The 25,338-nt window shown below is 41.6% G+C and overlaps 1 protein-coding gene across 4 annotated transcripts; it reads left to right on the top strand.

Moving 5' to 3' along the window:
* The first annotated feature begins 1,452 nt into the window (after window positions 1–1,452).
* On the top strand, window positions 1,453–22,286 carry LOC109622510 (uncharacterized). Of its 4 annotated transcripts, none has more exons than XM_062854374.1 (5): window positions 1,453–1,514; window positions 7,352–7,504; window positions 11,285–11,491; window positions 11,750–11,854; window positions 18,105–22,286. In XM_062854374.1, exons 2-5 carry the CDS (start codon window positions 7,359–7,361, stop codon window positions 22,234–22,236), a joined length of 4,590 nt encoding a protein of 1,529 aa, XP_062710358.1. In that variant the 5' UTR covers window positions 1,453–1,514; window positions 7,352–7,358; the 3' UTR covers window positions 22,237–22,286. The 4 variants fall into 4 exon arrangements, with proteins under 4 accessions (XP_062710358.1, XP_062710359.1, XP_029716635.2 ...); XM_062854375.1 differs by having other exon boundaries at window positions 1,472–1,592; XM_029860775.2 differs by having other exon boundaries at window positions 1,487–1,644.
* The last annotated feature ends 3,052 nt before the right edge of the window (window positions 22,287–25,338 follow it).

Raw genomic sequence — 25,338 nt, 5'->3', positions numbered from 1 at the left:
CAGGCTCGATTTGTTACTAGATTAGGGGAAAAAACTTTGTTTCATATTCTGAAAATATATGCTAACTATTTTCTAGCTCTTAGCTTAAAATTCAACACTAGTTTACAGCATTTTTGAACTCGGTAAGCTGATGATCGTTTTTGGTGTAGAATCATGCCCTGAGTTCGAAAATGCGAAGGAAAACAAATACAGTAGAGCGGACATTTTTTCGACTTTCCATACAAGGTTGATGATATGAAATCGATTTATGTTCTATTTTTAAGCAAATTCGCTCACTTCACACATCTCATTCTCCGTAATCAATACTCCGATTGAGCTGAATTTTTTACTGTTACTCACCCACATATGATACGTCAAATAAACGTTGAGAAAGATTTTTTAAATTTGTTTTTTCTTATTGAAACAAATACATTTCTTCATAATTTTTTGGAAATTTTACTAAAATATAAGCAGATTGCCCCCAAAACTCGCCAATATCTTGATTTTCATCAATCTGATGCAAAACCTGCATTCTGATGATTGAATGGTATTATATTCAGCTTTTAATTTATGGAAAAAGATTTTAAAATTGGTTGAACAAAACGCAAGATATTTGAATTTTAATAAATTCCATATTTTAAAAAGTTGTGAAACTCGATATTGAGGTAGAACTCAAAAACTGTTCTACTTTAAAATTTTTGAAGTACGGTTTCGAAATCAGCGCTAAATTATGCTTCAAAAATGTTGGTCCTTGACAGAAGTTCACGACTATCGTTTTATTTTGTAAACTAGGGTAATCATTAACGAGTTATTTAACAATTTTCGAATTGTTTATACAATTTTTATGTTATGTTACCCTATTTCTACCCCTACCTCGATTGCTCTCATTCGCAATTTCAGTTTTGTTCTGGGAAACAAGCACTTTCTCATGTGCCGTTTATATTTTAGTCGGAGTTGAATTACACATACTAGGGTCTGGGACCTTTTGGGCAGGGGGACCTATTTTGGGCATTTGCTCAGTCGGTTTTTAACCGATTGACTCGATTGTTGGGACACAATCAGATACGCACAGTATCTAGCCATGATTGAAAATTCATGTCAATTGGATTGAAATTGAGTGAGTTGTAGCCGCAAATTCCCAAATGGTCCCAAACCTTACCTGTTGGATGTTTTGCGAACTCGATTAGCTACCGCCGAAAAATATTAGTCAGTGCCGAAATTTCTAAGAAATCTTACTATCAACCGTTGCCGGTTATCAATAGGCTTGACGCATGTATCATAAAATTGAAAAATAAAAACAATAACGGGATATAAGTTGAATTCACAACACGGAAGATGTTTGCTGATAAACGAGTTACACCACAGTATTATATCAGCTTTTTCTGCATAGGTTTACAGTTACTTCTTACTTTGAAACCTTATCAGGTATGCCTTCCAACACAGGTTTGACTTATCTTAGTGATCTCTTATTCTGGCTTTTGATACTCTTTTCCGTCAGCTGCTGAATTTCAGTTCAGCTTTGACGTACGGTTGGAGTAAGTGATTTTATTTAATTTTCTCGCTCTTTATTCGATTGCTCATATAATAAAAAATTGTTTTGGTGTTGTATAACTGTAAGCAATTTGATATATGTAGTGGATTTTATATTGTTGTGACACTTGGTGGGTATGTTGTCCGTCGGAAAGTATTCCAATATCCAATTCGTATGTTTGGGTATTAGGGTGAATACCAAGTGTAGAATTAGCATAAGTTTAAATACACAATAATAAAAATTAAGAAAAGAAAATATTAGGGTGAAAAATTCCATAATCGAGTGCTTGAAAAACATGTTTCTAAAAAGTTTTTTTATTTCCTAGCTTTTGAACCATTTGACTTTCTTTCAATATACAACGATTCCATAGAAAACCGATATAATGGAACACCGAATATTTTATTCAACGAAGAAAATTAGATCTGCATCTTTCTTATTTCGTCATTAGGGTGACTAACTTATAATAAGGTGATCCAAGAAATCCAAGTTTTACTAATTTCAAAAATCAAATACTTCTGAATCAGTTGACCGGTTTTTTCATCGTTGAAAAGATATTGAATTGTACGAGAACTGGTGTTTTCAACACTTGACTATCACGCCGAGGACCTGGGATCGAATCCCACTCCCGACAAACTCACAAAATGTGAGTTCTTCCTTCGGAAGGGAAGTAAAGCGTGGGTCCCGAGATGAACTAGCCTAGGGCTAAAAATCTTTTTTTTTTTTATCTGTATTAACGAGATTTTTAGCCTCAGGCCGAGTTTGTCGGGAGTGGGATTCGATCCCAGGTCTTTGGCGTGATAGTCTAGTGTTCTAACCATCACACCAGGTCCGCTCCACCAGGCTAAAAATCTCGTTAATACAGATATATATATAAAAAAAATAATATTGAATTGTCATTTTCAGAAAAAAAAAATAAATAAAATGGCCTTATCGTGTTTAGCTGCAACACATATGTAAATATATTTTTTGAACGTTTTTATGGTAGCGAAACCAGAAACCTGAATTCAGAAAATTTAGTGTATTGTATCAATGTAGCGATGTACGTTTTGTACTTTTTGAGATATTTTTTGATCATAGAAAGCCATATATTTTATAACATTAAAACCTCTATTTATGCATGTTATTTTTATGCACTTTTTTATGCCTTGCATAAAAAGAGGGAAAGCTACAAAGGGCCAATATTTTGCATAAGAATATTTACTAATGATGGGAACTATTGCAACGATGGCTTGGTGGCGTTCATAGGGAAGAGAAAAGAAAGGTTACAGGGGCGTTTCAGGGCGTCTCAAGGGGTTACAGTGGGGTACCAGGAGATGTCAGGGTGGGGGGTGTGGTTTCGAGGGTCTGAGAGGTTTACAAAAGCATTGTAGAGAGTTTCAAAGGATTTCCAACGGATTTTGTAGGCGTTACAGGTACGTTTGCGGGGGTTTCCGAAGGACTCACGGAGAATCTCAGGTGCATTACATGGGGTCCGAGGGGGATTTACGGAAATACCCTTTGATTTGAAGGTGTTGTGGAAACCCCTTTATACGACTCTGACCTAAAATGTCTCGAAACGCAACTGAAACCTCCGTAATCCCATTGAAACGCCATGAAATCATCGTATTCAATTTGAAATGCCTTCTAAACCTCTGTGGACGTCTTAAATAAGGTCCAGAAACCCCCTAAAACACACCTGAAAACCCTTTGAATCGCCCCTGAAATGGTATCAAACGCCCCTACAATCTTTAAGAACAACTTTAACCTTCTTATTGCATCACGTTGGCAACAGCTCGCTGGCGTAGTATACGGTTTGGGTCAAAAATGACTCTAATGCCCAAGAAGTGTTAAAATGTTCCTGAAACACAGCAAACATTTATAAAATGACTCTTAAATACCTTGAAACGTGCCTCAAACCCCTTGCAACACCCTTTAAAGGCTCCTGAGATCCCTTAAAGCCCCTTAAAACTTCCTTGAAACCCCCTTAATACTATCGAAATACCCCTGAATTCCCCGTAATCCCATTAGAACGCCAACAAAGCAGAACGCCCATAGAAGTCTCATCAAATTCCCTGAAACAACCCCTTAAAACGCCCATGAATCCCGTTGGAACCCCCTTTTTTGGGCACTCTGGGTACTTTCTGGAAACCCCCTTAGCCCCACCTCAAATGCCCAGGTGCAAGACCTGTTCTCGCGAACTAGATTCCCTCATTAAAGGTCAAACTCAATTTATGCTTAAATTTCCTTTTTTTAAAATTTATGCACATTTTTAATTAATGCAGACCTAGCCATGTGCATAAAAAGAGGTTCCACAGTATACCGAAATTGTCTGATGCAGTATATCCTCATAAAACTATCCATTGTATCGAGTTGGCATTAGGCCCTTTCTTGTCGGCTTTTAAGGCCCGTATGAAGTTGATCGTCAATATTAATTTCCTTTCCCGACCAGCCTAGATAGCTGTGTAGAGTCGGTAGTGGTTGGTTCAACTGGCTTAGAATAGTACTATGGACCGCCTGTTCCAGTGGTAGGAGTCTACTAATCAGGTGACCCCTAATTCAAGTTGTTATGTGGCTTTATGCTTACCGAGCCTGGGATAGAATGGTTAGGGGGTCTTAAAAAAATCTAATCGTAAACGGAGCCTGTGGAGTACCAGGGCACCCTCCACAGTAGTTTGCCCTTACTACGCTAACCGGAGCAATAGCGCGGTGGAACTTGTGTTTCTCAGAGACAATTAGCTGCCCTTCTATAATCTCATACTTGAGGCTGAATAAGGGCGGGATTATGAAGTTTAAATTTTACTGTTCTTTTTTGTACTGTGTTTGTTAAGACTTTAATCTTGCCTAGTTTGGGTAGTGGCTACGGTTAGGATAGCTCAGATCAATCTTCAGCACAAAACAACAGCAACGATCAATACTTGCAGACTTATGCAAAATGGTACAGCCCAAGTGGCGTTAGTCCAAGAACCTTACTTTCGTAAGGGGAACTTGTTTGTTACTTTCAGAAAAAAGGCAATAGCAAACTCGCGTGTCATGCCTCGAGCATGTGTGTTTGTCAACAACGCAATCGTTGCTACACTCATCTCTAAACTAACCACTAGAGATGTAAGTGTTATCACATTCGGTGTATCTGTTGGAAACCTCAACAGGAAATACGTTTATTGTTTGGTTTGTTTACCGCATGATGAACCATCCCCTACAAATGCTTTCAAGCAAGTAATCGCATACTGCACTCCAAAAGGCCTTTTGCTAATTGTTGGCAGTGCCGTTTATGCTCACCATATCATCTGGGTCAGCTCAGACATTAATTTGAGAGGCTCCGGTTTGATGGAATACTTAAGTAGTACAGAACTTGGATTACTTAACATAGGCAACCGCCCAATCTTTTTGGCATCTGCTAGTGAGGAAATATTAGACATAACGCTTTGCTCTAGCAGAATAAGTCACGAGTTGACCAATTGGCATGTGCGAGAAGAAAAATATTTATCGGACTATCGCTACATCTCTTTATTAAAACTTGAATGTTGTTTCGCAAACTTCGCGTTTCGGGAACCCCCGGTCAACCAACTGGGATCTCTTCATCGATTTTGTTGCAGCCAAATTTCATGGATACTCACCATCCATTGACACTCCAAGTGATTTAGATGATGCCTTTGATAATACAACAACCTTCATCATGGAAGCTTTCTAAGAAGCTTGTCCTCGGCGGTCTGTGAAAACTACAAGAGGAAGGTGAAACTTCGATCTGGCGAAGCTCAGAAAATAATGTATAAAGAATTGGAACAGACAACATTTGGCTGAATCGGAGGCTTTCAGGTCGGCTCGCAAGGCCTACCAGAAAGCTCTTCGGTCTGCTGAATGATCCGACTGAAAAAAAAAACCTTTGTACAAATGTTTCCAGTGTGAGTGAAGTCAGTCGGTTGAACAAAATCCTTGCAAAATCTAAGGATTTTCAAGTGAATGAACTTCGTTTGCCAAATGGCGATCTGACTTCCTCTGATGAGGAAGTTTTGGAATGTTTATTCAGTATACACTTCCCCGGATGTGTGGATATTAGATCTTCGGATGAACCTGATGTTTTTTCTTGCAGTTATGACTCTCTGGCTTCGGCTCGGAGTATCATAACGTTAGAATCGATTGAGTGGGCGCTAAATAGCTATGCTCCTTCGAAATCTCGTGGGGCAGCTGTGATTTTTCCAATTTTGCTTAAATCCCTCCTTGCTTGATCATTTCAAACATGTTTTGAAAAAAAAAACTACTTTTTTGCAGTATTGCTACAGGGTTAATTCCCAAATCATGGCGGGATATTCCAAGTAACCAATAGTTCCGCTTCCCTTGACAAAATGCACTTTCAAGTTCCGCGAAGTTCAGATAAAGTTCCAAATGGAACTTTCTGGCTGCTTAAGAGGCTAAAGATGAGCCATAGCCATGCTGGAACTTCGGTCGGAAGCTCCGGCAAGGCACACTGTTAGCCTCTTAAGCAGCCAGAAAGTTCCATTCGGAACTTTATCTGAACTTAGCGGAACTTTAAAGCTGCTTAAGATGCTACTCGGAACTTTGTCGGAACTTTCAAGTTCATAGAAGTTCAGTTCAGTAGCATTGTGTTTGTTCGGGCAAAACGTTACCGGTGCAGAGCCCTACCATCATCAACCACTACAATTAATAATCAGTAACACAACGTAGACCTAGTTTGACACGTTCTTTTTGTATGTTGTTTTTACGTAAATAAATATGTGAACTATTGTGAATTTAATGTCTTTGCCGTACGGAATCGAGCCATCCACCTACCACTTGCTCGATCAGTGTTTCAATGAGGATTAAATTTATTTCTTTTACAGAAAACAACTGTTTAAGCATAAACGAAAAAAAGACAAATATGAATTTATCAAATCAATGAATACTAAGCTTGAGCAAGAAAAAACTGCCACCCTTCGGATTCGAACCGATAGTCGCTGCGTGAGAACCCTACGCTCTACCACAGTACTGCAGATGCGATAGAGTGAGCAGCAGGTAAAGTCTAACTTGAATCGATTTTCTGTCGGCAGCTAGTTTTGCACATTTGTACAGTAGTGAAGTTAGCTTGACTTTGTCAAGTGTCTTTAGCAGCGCAACGGTATGTCGGCAGGCTATCACGCAGGAGAATCCAGTTCTGAAAGATTGCGCCATTGAGCAGTACAAGTTGTGCGGGAAAAAATTAGAAATTTCAAAGTCATGTACCAAAAACCGCTAAACCCGACAGTTATAGTTAGACTAAACATAGGACAAATAACGACACAAATATTTACCCCCTGAGGAAGACACAATCCCCGTGTCGAAACGTCGGGCAAATAAAGAACGTCGTTTGTTCAATAAATGACTGCGTAGCCAAACATAATCAATTCCACCAAATCAGTCGATTTATCATCAGTTGTTTAAGATATCGAGAAGGCATTCGCTCAAAAGCGATCCTGCTAGGGTGTTTTTTAGATATCGAGGGTGCATTTGACGACGTGCCTTTCGATGCCATATTGGAAGTCGCACGGGGTCATGGTATATATCCAATGATTTCCAATTGGAATCACCAAAAGCTAATTGGATTCACCGAAAACCGATATCTCTTCTCGACATTACGTCAAGCGGCGATTAGGAAATTGAGTGTTTGTGGATGCCCCCAAGGGGGAGTCTTGTACATACCACTTTTGTAGAGTCTCGTAGCAGATACGCTATTGAGGCAACTCAATAGTAGCGGTTTTCCCACTTATGGTTATGGTATTTTCGGAAAGAATCCATTTTCATAACTTTTTTGTATTGATAATAAACAAATAACATTCGAAAATAAAAGTGTTATCTATCGGTATGTTTTTGTTAATCATATTCTTACTTCAGTGCCAAGATGTACAATCGAGAAAACCATATCACTAGATATAAGCAGGACAAAGGAAGAATTAAACATGCAGAACCTGGTGACGAACAGACCTCTATGGGCTTTATCCAAACAAATTTCAATGAAGAAAATGGACTAGAGATCCTGAAAGCTGGGTAAGTACTGTAGCATTAGATAAATGACTTGGCTGTAAATGTCTGAAAATAGCTATTGAATTTGAAAATTTAACGGACAGCAGAAAGTCCTGGGTTCAATCTCTAGACCGTTCCTTTCCTCCTACTTTGTGTGAAACTGACCATACATACAACTGAACCATACGCCATCATGTGATACATCCAGCGTTCGGAACTTTTGCTTATTCTTACGAAAATAGTATTCTCCCTCACGGCAATTTTCATCAAGAATCTGGCTTGAGAATTCTCCCGCACAAAAAGGAGAGTGAAAATATTTTTTCACTCACTCCCAAAGCAGCGAGAATTTCGTTTGCCCTTCGTCGGCCGATCATGTTGTCTTCTCTTGACTCCTATGACACCGACGATGATTGGCTTTACGCAGTAAATTTTCTACTCCCTCTGTGTGGTAGGAGTGGTGGTGTGGACAGAGTACGCGTGTCGCGGTTGTTTTTAGTAATGTTCCAGGTTCGAATCCCGTCGCAGGTACAATTTTTGTTAATCTGCTTTGAAAAGATTTTCGAGAGAATCTGGTGAGTGAAAATTTAACAGAACGAAAAGAAATTATCCGCAAGTTGGAGCGATTTTCAGTTATCAATAATCGCTACTCTTGATAGAAGTGCTGAAGGGGAAAAGTGTTTCTCATTCAAAATAATGAAAATAAGCTCTCCCGTCGCCGTGGGAATAGCTTATTTCGTATCGCTGTAACGAAAATTACGAATTTTTTTTATTGACAGCTATCACCTAGAAAAAGGCCCAATAAAAGAGCCGAAACGTCGGGCAAAGCAAAACACACCGTTTTAAATAGTTCAAGTCTGAGAAAGCCAGATCTTCAGAAGGAACAAATTCATAAAGTTTTCCCAATGATCTATATTTTAATTTAAATTCCAGCAAACGTGATTCATGTGGTTAAAGCATATATCAACATCAGGATGAAACTACACATTCTCTCCATCCTAGTAGATATCAGGAATCACCTGAAGCCATTGAATCAAAACCAGCTGATTCTCAAACTAATAAAAACCAGATCCAAAACAACGAAATGAAAAAAAAAACTTGCTGCTCAGATCAGTTCCGATTCAAAATATGCAGAGGTAATAGTAGTTTACGCAACAAGGTGCAGAAGGAAGATTTAAAAAAAAAAACGAGTTCTGCGCCAAGTTGCGTGCAACGTTTTTTACAATTTCATAAATTACCACTTGAGGACAGTTTTATACAAAATTTTTCCTCAAACTGCAGTAACTGCACACTGATGTTCACAGCCATGTTTGAGAAAGTATGATCATAGCAGGTTTTAGTGTGCAGTTGTCACCATTTTTCAAACCGGCGTCCAGAAAACATCCCGAAGTTGATCACAACTGAAAACAGAGCTGTAATGGTTTATTACGCAACGCAAATCAGTGCTGTAAACATCCTAAAATGATGAGAAATTGCAAAAAATTTTTTTACGCACGTGCAGCTGATTCTAATGCTTTCTTCGAAAATTGGGCTTTACTAGCGAAGTGTACACTAGTATGGGACACGCTTGTATGAAAAAAAAAATATCCTCACTCCGGTCGACTTTTTGAACTCCATTTGAACACCCCCGGTCCCATATGAACTGTGCAAAATTTCAGCGCAATCGGTGAAACTATAATTTACACTATCAAACAAAAAAATCCTAGAGGTCGCCCTTTGTCTCCTTAATTCAAATCGATCAATGCATCTTGTAGAACTATCATTTGTGAAACTTTCTTTCGAAGACCGCAAAACGATTGGAAGCTTGTGGAAAAGGATATTGATTTACATATTACCGATTAGTGATCCAACGAACGGCTTTTTGTTTTGTTTTATCAGCAGCACTGCTGCTGCCGTTGTTGCAAGGGGTGGCGGGAGGCATCACCACCTCCAGAAACAGCAGTAGCCAAGGCAGCAGCTACAGTGCTGCCAATAAAACAAAAATGGCCGGGGCCCGTGGCGCAATTGTTCACACGTTTGCTTCATAAGCAAATGGTCATTCCAGCCCCGGCACTTTCGTCAGATGCTCTTTCACCCTGAGAGCAGCTGACACTGACCCTCTTCTGACGCAGTGCCCCAGTGGACAAAAAGAGCTGTAAATTAGGTTAAGTGATTGAAGAATAAAATAAAACAAAATAAAAAGCCGTTCGTTGGATCACTAATCGGTAATAAATCAATAACTTTTTCCACAAGCATCCAATTGATTTGCGGTCTTCGAAGGAAAGTTTCATAAATTCTTGATCGATTTGAATTAAGGAGACAATGGGCGATCTCTGAGATTTTTTATCTGAAAGTTTAACAGTTCCCATATTTAGTAAATCCTATGAAAACTTTGAAACGCTTGCGCTAAATTATACTTTCACCGATTGCGCTGAAATTTTGCACGCTTTATATGGGACCGAAATGGAATCAAAACAGTCAACTGGAGCGATAATTTGATTTTTGTTTCATACTATTTAGTCTGCACTTACCGTGATTGAATAAGAACCGAGTCCTAAAGAAGCACCAGCGCAGCGGATCGAAACGTCGGCTTTGGTTTGAAATGATCGACATTCTTCTCCCAGACAACCAGTAGTCGCATAAGAAACCACGCTGTACATCGTATAAAGTACTATTTTAAGTCACTATCGCATATATGTACGGCTGACTGACAATTTTTATCACATATGATGTTATTTTTTGAACTTATTACGAAGTATCACGTAAAGTCATATAAGATTACAAATTAACTTTCATAAGGTATGGGTACATCGTAGTAGATGATATTCTGATGTTTTATTGCGATGAACTTTACTTAATCGCAAAAGCGTGCGAGCGAACTCGCAAAGTGTCAAATGAATTTGCATAATTGCGTACTGCAATGATTATAAGATTTCGCTTGGTGCTTTTCTTGTTGTGTCAGTTTAACTCGCATTGGTGTATGGATGAAATCGCATAAAAGTACAAATAAACTCGTTGAAGCGTGCATACATACTCGCATAAGCTAGAAGCGTTATTGTTGACATAATGCGATTTGATATGTGATAACAATTAAAAAGTTTCTGTTGGACTTTGGATGCATTGCCAAAAAGTTACAAGAAAGTGAACAGCCATAATTATGGTTACAAAGTCATCATTATTTGCTTTGTTGGCCTGATAATCAACAATGGAAGGCGCTAGCCGAAGAATGGTAGTGAAAACTGTGTGGGAAATGTTGTTTCGTCGTTTTTAGCCTGCCAAACACGCACAGCTCAAGTTAGTCTAGTGCATTCCATCAAACATTGAGGTGAGTTAGAATATAATTAAAATTAATCAACTTGTTTCAAAAGTAGCGTTTTGTGTTGTGTGTGAAGTGTGGCTCGATTATCCAGAGGTCATCAGTTCGATATAGATCTTGCAAGAATTGTTTTTTTTTTTAAATAATATTAAGTCGTATAAGATGCTGAATTACGTCGCAATAGTGCACACGGTGCATCGCATAAGATATCACATCAAGTCATATAGCGTTATTATTGTTCCGTCAGTGCACGTATAGCGCCTCCACTTTTGCTGCATCTTATGCGATGTAACTTTAACGCATAAAAGTTCGTATAACATGAACATAAACTTCATTATACGTGCAAATTGGTTGTCTGGGCTGTACCCGGGTACCCTGTCGGCCACATAAGGGTTAAAAATGCACATGGAATATTTGTGCATCCACCGGCAGCGCACATCACGATGAAAGCTTAGTTTCAAATAAATCATTGAGAAAATTCCCAATGATCCACCTTTAAATTTACATTCCAGCAAACCTGATTCATGTGGTAAAAGCATACATCAACACCAGGACGGAACTATATATTCACACCATCCTATCACATCTAAAGAATCACCTGAATTCATTGTATCAAAACATGCGGATTCTCAAACTAATAAATACCAGACCCTCCAAAACAACGAAATCAAAAAACTTGCAGAACAGACCAGTTCCAGTTTGTCTGCGTATTTGCAGAGGTAAATCTTGCTCACGCATATCGAACTGATTCTAATGCTTTCTTCGGAAATTCGGCTTTACTAGCGAAGCGTATGATCTACGTACATTTACCATGGTTGATTCAGAACCGAGTGCTAAAGATGCACCAGTGGATCAAAACGTTTGCAATGATTTGAAATAATTGACTTTCTTCTGCGACTGAGAGTTCAATTTCCTTGGAAAGCATTATCAATAGCCCAGTAAAATCTTGAGAAATTGTTCTTTTTTTTATATAACAGGCATAGTTCCGTTAAAGCTCAAGCTCCTGCTATAATACATGGAGAACAAACGAACTCTCCGAAGCTCCCGCAGAACGTGGTTCCTTCAGCTTTAAACTGCATCAAGTAAGTGAGACGTTATTTTTAAAATTTACTGAATATGGTCCACGGCACGAATTTATGCTGGCCTGCTTACTCTAACAGAAATTTTGACGTTTGAGAGGTGCCGACACCGCTAAAACGTCAAATTTCGTGTGAGAGTAAGCAGACAGTAATCCATTGCATAAATTATACATACATTTATTTGTTCAACATCACATTTAAGACAAGACATAATCAACAATAGTACGCAACAATACTCGGTTTGTGGCTGCCGCTCTCCATCTTCGGTCGCGCCCAATGCTCGCCAAGTCACGCTCCACCTGGTCCGCCCATCGTGCTCTCTGCGCTCCACGCCTTCTTGTGCCAACCGGATCAGTTGCAAACACCAGCTTTGCAGGCCGGCATTCTTGCAACATGCCCTGCCCACCGTATCCTTCCGGCTTTGGCCACCTTCTGGATGCTGGGTTCGCCGTAAAGTGCAGCGAGCTCGTGGTTCATCCTTCTCCGCCACACACCGTTCTCCTGCACACCGCCGAAGATCGCCCTTAGCACGCGTCGCTCGAAAACTCCGAGTGTTTGCAGGTCCTCCTCGAGCATGATCCAAGTCTCGTGTCCATAGAGGACCACCGATCTTATTAGCGTTTTATACATGGTTCATTTGGTGTGGGCGAATCTTTCAAGACTGCAGCTTTTTCTGGGGCCCGACTTGCGTCTTCGTATTTAATGGCTAGCGTTGTTGTCAGCCATCATTAAGGATCCGAGGTAGACTCCACCACCTCGAAGGTACCCGAGCAGTAGAGAATATCTACAGCATAACAAAATATGTTATTTTGGCAAAATAACTGAGAAACGGAAAGAGTTATTTTTGTGTTATTAACATAACATATCATGTTATATACTTGTCTGTCATAAGCGGCAAAATAACAAAAATCATAACAAAAAAATGTTCTGGAAGACCAGTTGAATAACACGTTTTGTTTGTTTCAATAACAACTTAATAATAGTGAATTTGTAAAATATTTCAATAACAAATTTTGAAATTAACAAGTTATTGATAACAATTTTAAAGCAAAATGTGTCAAAAGATCTAAGGAGGAAGGGGGGTTTGTGAAAATATGACAAGCAATGTGTTAAGTATAGGAAAACCCCGTACGAAGTTGAGAGGGGGGACGAAAATCCCCAATTTTAGCGTGACGTACTCAATGGATGCTCCCTACTGACACAGTTAGAATGTAATGTAAGAAATAAGAGGAAAAGGAACTGACAAGAAAACATGATTTTCTCAACAGTTCCCTGCGAAATGCTATGAACAACGTCAATCTCGCACGCAATATTGCAAAACTTTTTATTGATGTATTACTGATGATCAAATATTTGCAAAGTCCCAATAATTCAATGACAACTGAATTTGTTCTACAACAAAACATGTTATTGAAATGTTATTTGAAGAATATATATTAATAGCACGATCATAACAAAATAAGTTTGTCCAATAAAACATGTTATGGAAAGGTAATGCCTCAATAAGTTAATAATAACAAACCAAGATATAAACACAGATTTTGTGATTCCGTTGTTATCATTTTGATATTCTCCTCTGCTCGGGTATCCCCGTCTATCGTAACATTACTACCCAGACGGATCCGGTCGTGTTCGGTTCCGCCTACCAGCATGTACTTTGTTTTTGAGGCATTCATCACCAGTCCGACATTTGCTGCCTCGCGTTTCAGGTGGGTGTACAGCTCTGCCACCGTTCCAAATGTTCTAGCGATAATGTCCATGTCGTTCGCGAAGCAAACAAATTGTCAGGATTTTGTGAAAATCGTTCCCCGGCTGTTGAGCCCGGCTCGTCGCATCACACCTTCCAGCGCGATGTTGAAGAGTAGGCATGAGAGTCCATCACCTTGTCGCAGTCCCCGGCGAGATTCGAATGAACTGGATAGTTCACCCGAAACCCTTACGCAGTTTTGAACACCATCCATCGCTGGTTTAATCAGTCTAGTCAGCTTCCCAGGAAAGTCGTTTTCGTCCATGATTCTCCATAGCTCTGCGCGGTCGATACTGTCGTATGCCGCTTTGAAGTCGATGAACAGGTGATGCGTTGGGACCTGGTATTCACGGCATTTCTGGAGGATTTGCCGTACGGTGAAGATCTGGTCCGTTGTCGACCGGCGGCCGTCGATGAAACCGGCTTGATAACTTCCCACGAACTCATTCGTTTTAGGTGACAGACGACGGAAGATGATCTGGGATAGCACTTTGTAGGCAGCATTCAAAATAGTGATCGCCCTGAAGTTCTCACATTCCAAATGGTCGCCTTTCTTGTGTATGGGGCAGATTACTCCTTCCTTCCACTCCTCCGGTAGTTGTTCAGTTTTCCAGATCCTGACTATCAGCCGATGCAGACAGGTGGCCAACTTTTCTGGGCCCATCTTGCTGAGTTCAGCTGCGATACTATCCTTACCAGCTGCTTTGTTGGTTTTGAGCTGGTGTCTTCGTTTCCTCCGTTGCCGTGGGCTCCCGTGCCTACGTTCTCCACGCCGTTCAGGTGCTGATCGAAGTGCTGCTTCCACCTTTCGATCACCTCACGTCCGTCCGTCAAGAGGCCTCCGTCTTTATCCCTGCATATTTTGGCTCGCGGCACGAAGCTGTTGCAGGATGCGTTGAGCTTCTGATAGAACTTCCGTGTTTCTTGGGAACGGCACAGCAGTTCCATTTTTTCACACTCCGCTTCTTCCAGGCGGCGCTTTTTCTCCCGAAAGAGGCGGGTCTGCTGTTTCCGCTTCTGTTTATAACGTTCCACGTTCTGTCGAGTCCCTTGCTGCAGCATTACCGCCCTCGCTGCGTTCTTCTCCTCCAAAACCGTTCTGCACTCTTCGTCGAACCATTCGTTCCGTCGATTCCGTTTCACGTACCCGATGGTGCTCTCGGCTGCGTCGTTGATGACTGCTTTCACTGTACTCCAGCAGTCCTCTAGAGGGGCCTCATCTAGCTCGCCCTCGTCTGGCAACGTGGCCTCGAGATTCTGCACGAATGCTGAGGCGACATCTAGTTGTTTCAGTTGCTCTAGGTTGTACCGTGGCGGTCGCCGGTACCGTACATTGTTGATGACGGAGAGTTTTGGGCGCAGTTTGACCATCACCAGATAGTGGTCGGAGTCGATGTTGGCGCCACGATAGGTCCTGACGTCGATAATGTCGGAGAAGTGCCGTCCGTCAATCAGAACGTGGTCGATTTGAGATTCCGTCTGCTGTGGTGATCTCCATGTGTAACGATAAGGGAGGCTGTGTTGGAAAAAGGTGCTACGTATGCTTCGTTTGCTGGTGGGCGCTGAACTTACCAATCGTCGGTCTGAATTGCTCCTCCTGGCCTACCTGAGCGTTCAAATCTCCTATGATGATCTTGACGTCGTGGCTTGGGCAGCGATCGTACTCGCGTTCGAGCTGCGCGTAAAATGCGTCCTTGTCATCATCAGTGCTTCCGGAGTGTGGGCTGTGCACGTTTATTATGCTGAAGTTGAAGAATCGGCCCTTGATCCTCAACCTGCACATTCTTTCGTCGATCGGCCACCAACCGATCACGCACCTCTTCATATCACCCATCACGATGAAAGCTGTTCCGAGCTCGCGTGTGTTGACGCAGCTCTGGTAGATGGTATGATTACCTCTAAACGTTCGCACCATGGATCCTGTCCAACACACCTCCTGCAGCGCTACGATGCCGAACCCGTGGTCCTTCAGTAGATCGGCGAGTATGCGGGTGCTCCCAATGAAGTTGAGAGATCGGCAGTTCCACGTACCGAGTTTCCAATCGCAAGTCCTTTTCGTTCGCTGGGGTCGTTGCCGTTGGTCTCGGTTCATATTATTCTGTTGCTGATTTTCCGTTACAATGGGTTTTTATGGCTGGCTCGTAGGCACCAACCCACTACTTTCCGGAGGACCATAGTGCACAGTTGAGCTTAGAGTCCTTCCCTGGTACTCGGACGTAGATCAGCCGCCCCTAACATGGGAATCAGACGCTGTTGTGAGCCGCTCCTCCTGGAGAACAGACGCTCAGGTTTGGCGAAGCAAACCCCCCCCCCCCCTTCCCTGTCAGCCTACGAACAAAGTTCCCGATCTTCCCTAAGGTTGCTCATAGTTTCCGGCCGGTACCGCGAGGAGGTAGGGATAGGAGTTGCTGGGCATAGGCTAGTGGATCACAATGGGATCTGAATTGCGCAGCATACCCAGCCTTTACCGTGCATAAATTATATCTCATTCGTATATAACACTAACTGTCTCGGCAAACTTCCGTGAAGATTGACCCGGCTGATTATCCCAGTTCGTCGCATTTCATATTCCAGAAGTTGAAGTGTAGGCATGGGAGTGCGTCATCTTTTCACAGATCCCGCAATGAGATACGAATCAAATACCCTTTATACGTTGTTCATTGTTGCTGAGACCAGTCTGGTCAGCTTTTCAGGGTGTGAAGAATTAGCATTAAGTTAAAACTTACAAATACAAAGAAATAAAAAAAAAAGCTTTTCAGGAAAGCCGGTTTCGTTCATGATTTGCACCGTATGGCAAATCTTCCAGAAATGCCCTCAATACCAGGTCTCCATGTATAATCTTTTCATCGATTTCAGGGCGGTATACGATAGTATCGACTGCACAGAGCTCCCTGTGCAGTCGATACTATCGTATGCCGCCCTGAAATCGATGAAAATATTATACATGGAGACCTGGTATTGAGGGCATTTCTGGAAAATTTGCCATACGGTGAAGATCTGGTCTATTGTCTACCGGCCATCAATGAAGCCGGCTTGATAATTTCGCACGAACTCTCTTCAAGGTGGCATTTCTTTTGTCTTCCGAAAATGGTGGGTCTACTGTTTCCGTTTCTATTTGTATCATTCCATGATCTGTCAGGATCCTTGCTGAAGCATCGCCACCCACGCTACATTTTTCCCACTCAAAATCGCTCTGCACTCCTTGTTGAAGCATTCGATTCGTCGAGTAGGTACGTTCCACGTACCCGATGACGCTCTCGGTTGCATTGTTGATAGCTGATTTCAATGCACTCCAGCAGTCCTCTAGAGGAGCCGCATCGAGTTCGCTCTCGTCTGGCAATGCTGCTTCGAGATTCTGTGCGTATTCTGAGGCGGCATCCGGTTGATTCAGTCGCTCACTAGGTTGTACTGGGGCTGGCACCTGGAAAGCTTGTGTTATCCAAAATTTGGCCAACGGATTTCACTTAGTCGCAGAATTTCGAGCTTCATGCACCGTGCCTCAGTGGTGAGTTGTGCCTGCTTAGCTTGGCTGAACATTCTATGTTCCAATTCTTGTAAAGGGACTGTTCATAAACCACGTAGACCAAAATTTGGAAATCTCAGACACCCCCCCCCCCCCTCCCCCTCGTAGACTTTCGGCCATACAATAATTTTGAAATTTGTATGGACCGTAGACTTTGGCCAGATCCCCCCTCCATAAAGTCTACGTGGTTAATGAACGGCCCCTATGTTGTTTCATGCTGAAAGTCGATACCTACTGTTAAATCAGTTTGTGATCTTTCCCTGTTGGTTTCTTGAACTGTTTGTAGAGATTCGGGGGCAGTAGGTTGTTGTCCTAAGTTCCCCTATCCACCGTGGTGGGGCTTCCATCTTAGGTATAGCTTCCGGTGGAGGAGCATTTCATATTAAGCCGCTGGATGCCAGTACAGACGCTGTTTGAGCCGCAACTCCTTGGTGAACAGACGCTCAGGACGTATCTCCTCAATCTAGCTGAAGTCAGAAGGGAGGGGTGGGGGGTGGATGAAGTTAAACCCCTCCCATTGTCGTTGTTCCATACACTAGGCGTCCCTCCGCCCTTGGCCAAAATTATGAAAAACCCCTCCCTTGTCGCCTTGTCTGTGCACGGGCCTGGCCCCGGCTACACTACCAGCTAAGCACATAACTCTTAGCTGACGGTCTTTGTCATCGATTGACCCGTGGAAACATGAGGTAGGAACTTGTGATGGCCAGAGCTATGTTGGACGCTCTCCTTATCGACTCACCATTTTGCAGCCCTATGAGGACTGTGCAAGTTGATTATGCTGAAGTTGAAGAATCGCTAGAATGAGCTAGATCAACTGAGCAAATATCTGTCTGTATGTCTGTAAGTGTGTACGTGCGAAAATATACTTGCTACTTTTGAACTTTGCATATGTCAATCGATTCTGCTGCAATATTCTTCATTCAATAGAGCTCAAATTACTTTATAAATGTATACTGAATGAGTTAATCGTTTTCGTTTTCCAGTAAATCGCAATGGCCCAACAATTCCCGTGGTACCGATTCGGACAGTTCCAGTGTATTTTCGGATCGTAGCCCCAGAGAGTTATGTTCGTTGGCATGCCCTCCCGGAAATAGCACTGAAGGCGTTTCGAAATCAACTCTAACAGATGCAACGAAGTTGATTCGTGGTAAATGTTATATCAGGCTGCGAAGTGGCGACAATAATGCAGGATTACCGTATGCGGCACTGTTAAACGTCAACGATACGCGCTGGAAGTTACACGGAGATACACGCTTGCTGACAATCGGATCTGGCTATGTGGCCGAGGTTACCATAGAACGAATCGCTGAACTAGACAATGCAACTGACTTTGACATGGGGAAGGACATATTGATCCAGAATCTGAAAGTTGTGGAAGTATGGCGAGATGAGCTGCAAGGGGTAATGTCTGGCATCATTAAAGTGATTGAGGAGGAGTTGGGAGAGCTTGGATCGAAATGTGCAACAGATTCCAGTAGTGCAAGATGCTTGCTTGAAATAAGAAAAATCTGCAAGTACTTCAAGCAGACCAACTTTTTCAAAGAACTTCGTGAGAGTAAATTCGTGGAAAGCAGTCGGCTGCAACGTGCTTTTAGCGAGTTTGATGAAACATCGACAAAACTACGAAGGAGAAATTTATTTCAAAGTGTTGATAGTTCCGAAACCGAAAGAAACATTATGAAAGATTGTTTGGAAAACATTTTTGAGAAGCATAAACAAAATTTGATGGATGTTTGTTCATCTGCCATGAAACCTTCTCTGACAAACTTGAAACTACACCAATTTATGCAACTGAGAAAGAGCGACATACGACTTTTCATGGAATTGGAAGGTGTTCTTCCTGAGTCCGTATTGTCCAGCATTAGAAGCAACTTCTTCAGGAAGATTACCGATCGCGAAGCACCTGATTACTGTCAATCGCTTCCGGTTGTAAGCAATATATACATGTACATTTGTAAAAGTTTAAGCCAAGTGGCCCGATGTGTTGAGATGGAGTTTTCTCTGATGACAGCTGTTGAGTACAAGCTAAACAAATGGGAAATGGTGGATATAGAAAACAGCAAAATCGACACGCTTGTGAAAAGAAGTTTCGCCAGTCAGCTTCGAATGCTAATTGAATTCGCAAACCATTTCGAGCCCGGTCAATCAACTCTAAGGGAAAAATTCGTCTATAAATTCCAGCTGAACATGTTTGAAGATGTGTATTTCGACCAATGCGAACAACATTTGTGGCTTTATTTGGCAGATTCAACAATGATGGACATTTTGCTAGGGAAACGTGAACGTATAGCAGATTACGAGACAGTTTTGAAGCCTTTCATAAATTTTATGACGTCCAAAAATCTTCCAACAGCATCGCATGAGTGTCTCCGCATAGTAACGCACAATATGTTGGATCTCGTAGCTCAACTGGAGAAGTTAGAACTGCATCGAGCGTGTTTCATTTCAAAGCCATTTCTTAACGAACATTTGGAAATCAACCAATACAAAGATGCCACGGATGTATTGATACAATTTTGTAGCCGGTTCGATGATCTGCAACAAATACTTTCCAGGAAGCTCGAAGGAGACTACTGCAAACCGTTTAGAGATGACCTTCGACAAAAAATCCTGTCTGTTGTTTCGAATATACTAAACAAACAGGTTCATTTGGAAGACATCATAAGCTTTTTTCGATCATTCAATGAGCTTTTGCTTGACCTAAACCATTTACCGTTTGTTTGGTTCGTGCGGATTCCATATGAAAAACTTCGATTCGTTCTTACTAAGAATCAAATCATCAAATGGGCATACAACAAGGTCGATTGTACAAAACGTGCATGCTATCAAGTAGAAAATGGAATGTTTGACAGGTTTGTTGAAGCATGTGGTCCATACGGCATACCAAAATACTATCTAGTGGAAATAATTAAAGCGCTTCTTGATACCATCGGCGAGTTGGCCAAAATCAAGCAGTGGAACAGCAATGACGTATTAACCGAGAAAGATCAACTGGATGCCACAACACAACTGGTTGATGCCGTGCGAGTTTCCCTTCCGTATCTCCAAGAGCAACCGAATTATTTCATTTTTGAACAAATTTACAAAGAACGCGTCGAAACTTTTGCCAGAATTGTTATGCGTAGTCACTCATCGGAGAACTTTTCCCTTCGAATAGGACGAATCGTTGAGTCGTGCTGGTATTTTCGCTTTATCGATCCGGCTGAAAATGAAGAGGCACTACAGTCGTTCTGTCTAAAGAATAAGCATTTGAATGCAGAGCATTTGAAGACAAGCTTTGAATTATACAACAATCAGTTTGAAGACATTCTGCTTATTTTGAGTAAGTTTGATAATTCCGCTAAGATCGAACAAACAGTCAAACGTATTCTGGATGAGAATAATTGCGCAAAGATACCGAATCTGTTGGCTGTAGTGGGAGCCTTGTGGTCCATCCGAATTAATGAGGCCGTCTGCAGCTCAGGAGTAGATTTGAAACCACATGCGCAGCAAGTGCTCAGTGCGTTGGCTTTGTTGGGAGTAGATCAGAACCTTGCTGAAAATCATCTCGCGACGATTGGTAGCGGTCAAGGAAAAACCACTATTCTCGGTATGATAGCGGCGGTAAAAGCTTTACTTGGATACAAGGTTGTCGTAATTTGCCGGAACGAAAACTTCGCAAAACGTGAACATACGAAAACTCGCATGCTTTACAGATCGTTGACGGTTGACTCAAAAATAAGTTACAAAACCTTGGAAAAAATGGCATTATATATGACCCAGAACTATACGCGAAATTACGAGCAACATATCGGTAGCTGTATCGGTCTTGTACTTGCGAAGGACAGCATCATTGAGGATTCAAACGATACAAGCAAAACAGTTCTTTTGATCGACGAGTTTGACAGATTCTTCGTGGACACTTTGCATGAAAACTTATTCCATCACTGGTATCCACCGGTCGTTCCAGGGTTGGGTCAAGTTCAACAAATGATTTGGAAGCTTGTTCAAGAAAACATACATGATGTTGAGCAACGTGTTTACTCCTTCATACGCTATTCGGAAGACACTGAAATCGTTCAACTCAGATCGTTAGTCCACCAACAGAAGTCCTATAAATTGCTCGATGTTGATTCTGATCCTTCAGCTGTTCAGTACACCAACGAAAAATTATTTTCAATCCATTTTAAGCTTATGATAAAGGCAGCTGAATATGTTCACAATCACTCGATTGGCGAAAACCAAACAATTTGTCAAACAGGTGAAGCTACGGAATACATCAACACATTTGTTTACTTTAAACAACGTGGAGAAAACTTTACACAGCATTTCAACGGCTCTGATAACTTTGGTTATTTAAAGCTTAAAGTGGTATCATTATCATATGGGAAACTTCTGCAAAACTATCCATTTATCCTAGGGGTTGCTGGACTGCACACAGAATTTGATCCGTACGAGAACAAAGTCTTGGAACAGCAATTCGGGATTTCCCATACGACCGTCATGCCTTCCATTTGCGGGCAGTCAAGTCTCGAACTTGATAATCATCGAAAGTTCGAATGTCACGCAGACGTGAATGAATGGCGAAAGGCGATAATTGATCAAATTATCACTGTTGCCAGTGCCAACCGTTCCGTTGTAGTATTTTTCCAGAACGAAGCGGAGATTGCTCAATTCAGGAAGTGCTTCCAGTTCCAGCTAGCTAACTTCAACGGACTGGCTCCTACCCAGGTCAAATACTTCATCGATATAGTTTTGCCAAGCAGCTCTGCATATCTTCTTACGCGTGAAATGATAACCGTCGTCGATTTCCGGTGTGCCATGTCGGTGCAGTCGAATGGTGGAGTTCACGTTATTCAGACTTTCTTCGGACTCGACGATAAGGAAGAATCGCTTATTCAGGAACGGATGACACGTTCTGGCATCCCGGGTACATACGAGCTGATCGTTTGCCGGTCACATCTCATCGCATTACAGTTGATAAGCAAGGACGTAGGGAATTTGGACTATAGAACACTGGACAAGGCCAGAAAACGGCTAGCAGAGTTGAGCGTGGCTGTAAGAGTTAAGCAATGGGAACAATCGAATGCAGCGCATCAGAAGTCAGTTGATTTCTGGATGAACATTGACGTTTGAAGCCGTTGAAGAGGGTTTAAGAGAAATAAATATTATAAATCTGTCTTTTATTAGAATATTTGTCTTATGAAAGAAATTCAGAGTTTGTACGTTGGATCAAGCCCATTCACAAGGGAGGGGTTTTGGGGGTTAAACACCTTAAGAAAAACCCCTCACTTTCCACCTTGCCGCCACACGAGAGCACCGTTACAAACTGGTCACCGCTACCAGTTGATCACCGCTTAGACCTAATTGTATACTGTAGCGAATTATCAGCAACGTAGAGGGCATTATCTACATGTGAATATTGCGTAACTCACCGGAACAATCCATTTCCAGCCATCTTAGCAAACTACAATAGAATCACGAGACCTCGCGATGTAGGCAACTTGCTCCACTCTTCATTGAGCTAGCATCACCCTGCCCATCTCGTCATGATGCTTGCTGTCATCGATGCTTGCTAGGGGAAGGACACCCAAAGGGAATAACACTAATCTTTGCTCACACCCAAAATTCTCCTTCTTCCCCGAAAAAAAAAGTATTCCTACTAGCAGTCTTGTTATCTTCTTATTATTTGCTTCCAAAATGTGCCCCAAATCCACGATATTGCTCTTTTTTATCTTTGATGGTCCCACTGTAATCGTAAAAAAAAAAACAAATAACACCTGTGCTGTAACTTTCGCAAGACTTGAAGTGTCGTCGATATCTAGATGCGTCGGAGAAGGGAATGTGGCCAGTGGTTCCAGCATAGGTCCGATTGCTTCAATCCATAGATGCTCATCCTTAATGCTAGGTCAATAGCTCAAATAGTTTCCGTTCAGTGCATTCTTAATTTTATCTGGACCAAAATGATCAAGAAATTTTGCACAGACTCCATATGATTCGACGTTTCTTCTCAGCTCCGCACTGGGATCAAGCAAAATGCAGCGCTTGCTTACTTCTTGAGCGATTCCTTGCCTGAATTTTCCACGCACTGAGATAGGCGTAAAAACTTGAAGTATTTTAGGCAAAGTACGTTTAATTGGCAAATTGAGAGATAAATTTGTGAAAAAATTACCACTTGTTTTGGTGGGATTCGAACCCACGACTCCGTTATCGCTAGTCCGGCGCTTTAACCAACTAAGCTACAGAACAAGTTACAACTCTGCAGAATAGAAAGTCAAACTGGATTCGAAGCACCACCCTAAACCGGGTCCGTCTTTCACAACTTTATCTCTCTTTCGGCTCTTAGATGCCAATCTCCCGCACTCTCGCGGCCTACCAACAACAAGTGTGCGCGTATGCTCGCGGGTGGCTCAAATGCGTGAAAGTTTTGCTTTACCAATCGCCAATAACTCACCGGAACAATCCGTTCCCAGCCATCTTAGCAAACTACAATAGAATCACTTGGCGTGATATGGGACCTCGCGATGCAGGCGACTTGCTCCGCCAAAGCTCCACTCCTCATTAAGGTAGCATCACATTGCGCAACTCGTCTTGATGCTCGCTGTCATCGACGCATGCAAGGGGAAGGACACTCAAAGGGAATGTCACTAATCTTTGTTCACACCCCACGTTACCCTCTTGTTCGAATAACTTGTAAGCCAGGAAAAGTTAAGTCGATGATCGACTCCGCTCCGTTCCACCTAACGATGCTTGTAGTACCGACATTAGTGAGATCGACAACGAGGATGGCCGGTGCCTCTAGCAGGTTCCGACCCCACTAGTTCGTGAAATGACATCTCCATTGCACGGTCCGGCTGTATGAACTGCTCGTACAACAACTCGTACAACAACAATTCTCGTGACACCTAGGCCTCAGATGACGTAGTGGTCTCTACATACCTTTCTTAGGTGTCCAACTAATCTTTATTTCCCATTCCTTAGCTGTTGCAGGGACGTGGCCAGGACAGCTTCCCAAGTAACATTTTAAGTTTTGTTCGGCTCTACAAGAGATCTTCATGACCAATTTTATAAAACTTGCAATAAAACTGAATCATACATCAAAACCTCTTGATAACCTCTTTAAGAGTATCTTCCGGCTCAGTGAACCACTCTCGGAGAAGTTTTGCAAACCGCATTAGGAGTAGCAATAAACCCGTTTTAAAACCTAGTTGAAATATTTGCCATTCTCGATTGTTGTAGTTTTTTTTCAACAAAAACTATGACAGCTCAAGATGCAGAGAAGCTTCTTCGATGGCACGTAAAGTTCAGGAGGATAGGGTATTGGTTCCCTTATTAAGCATGTGGCTCCCATTTTCATCCTACAAAAAACAAAGGATTGAAGCACTGTTTGTTTTGTTTCTTATTTTTGTATTTTTTGTTAGAAGTGAGCACGCATGAAAACAAAAAGAACGGAATCAATCGGTGCCGTATTCGCTTGTTTTCGAATAGGATGAAATTGGGAGCATGAGATTACTGATGGCACACAAACCCTACATCATTCGTAAGTAGAAAGCGATTATTTCAAAGTCGTATTTTAGTAGTTATTGTGCTGGTAGGCTTATGCACATTCGAATTTACCGTGAATATTGGGCTGAATAATGCGCTTCGAAAATAGTGAATATTATCATCTTGGAATGAAATAAATCAATTTGAGAATTTAGTAAAACTATTCCGGATCACAAGAAAACTCAGCAGAGAGAGTTTATTTATGTGGGCATGTTATGGAAATGGTTGCAAACTACCAATTCATTGCTAATTTAAGCAAAATTAACTATTTTTCATTTACGTAAGCTAATTCTTCAATATGGCGACGACCATAATCAGCGAAAATAAAACGAAAGCAAGTTTACTTTTATGATGACCACAATAAACCTAGCAGTGTCGTAGTTTCTGCTTTTCCACCAACAGATGTCGTTACTAATCGAACGGATCGCCATCTGTTGAGAGTTTTAACAGTTTTATTGCGGTAATAATGATTACCAGAAGGTTTACATATCGGAAAGTTTTGTTTACTCTTAAAATCTGTCTTTATAGATATCTTCAAGTATACTATAAAACACTTTGTTGATGGTTTTCATAAAAGCAGTCATAAAACTGTGAGTTTTAATTATTGCTGTAATAAAACATTAATAAAAATCAAACAAAACCAATCAGCGATGGAATTGTTACTTGGGTTTCGACCGTTGGTGGTTCATATAT

This window comes from Aedes albopictus, chromosome 2 (assembly GCF_035046485.1).
Source record: "Aedes albopictus strain Foshan chromosome 2, AalbF5, whole genome shotgun sequence".
In the NCBI taxonomy this organism is placed as follows: domain Eukaryota; kingdom Metazoa; phylum Arthropoda; class Insecta; order Diptera; family Culicidae; genus Aedes; species Aedes albopictus.
Note: the sequence above shows the minus strand (reverse complement) of the source record. Positions and strands in the feature narration are given on the sequence as shown.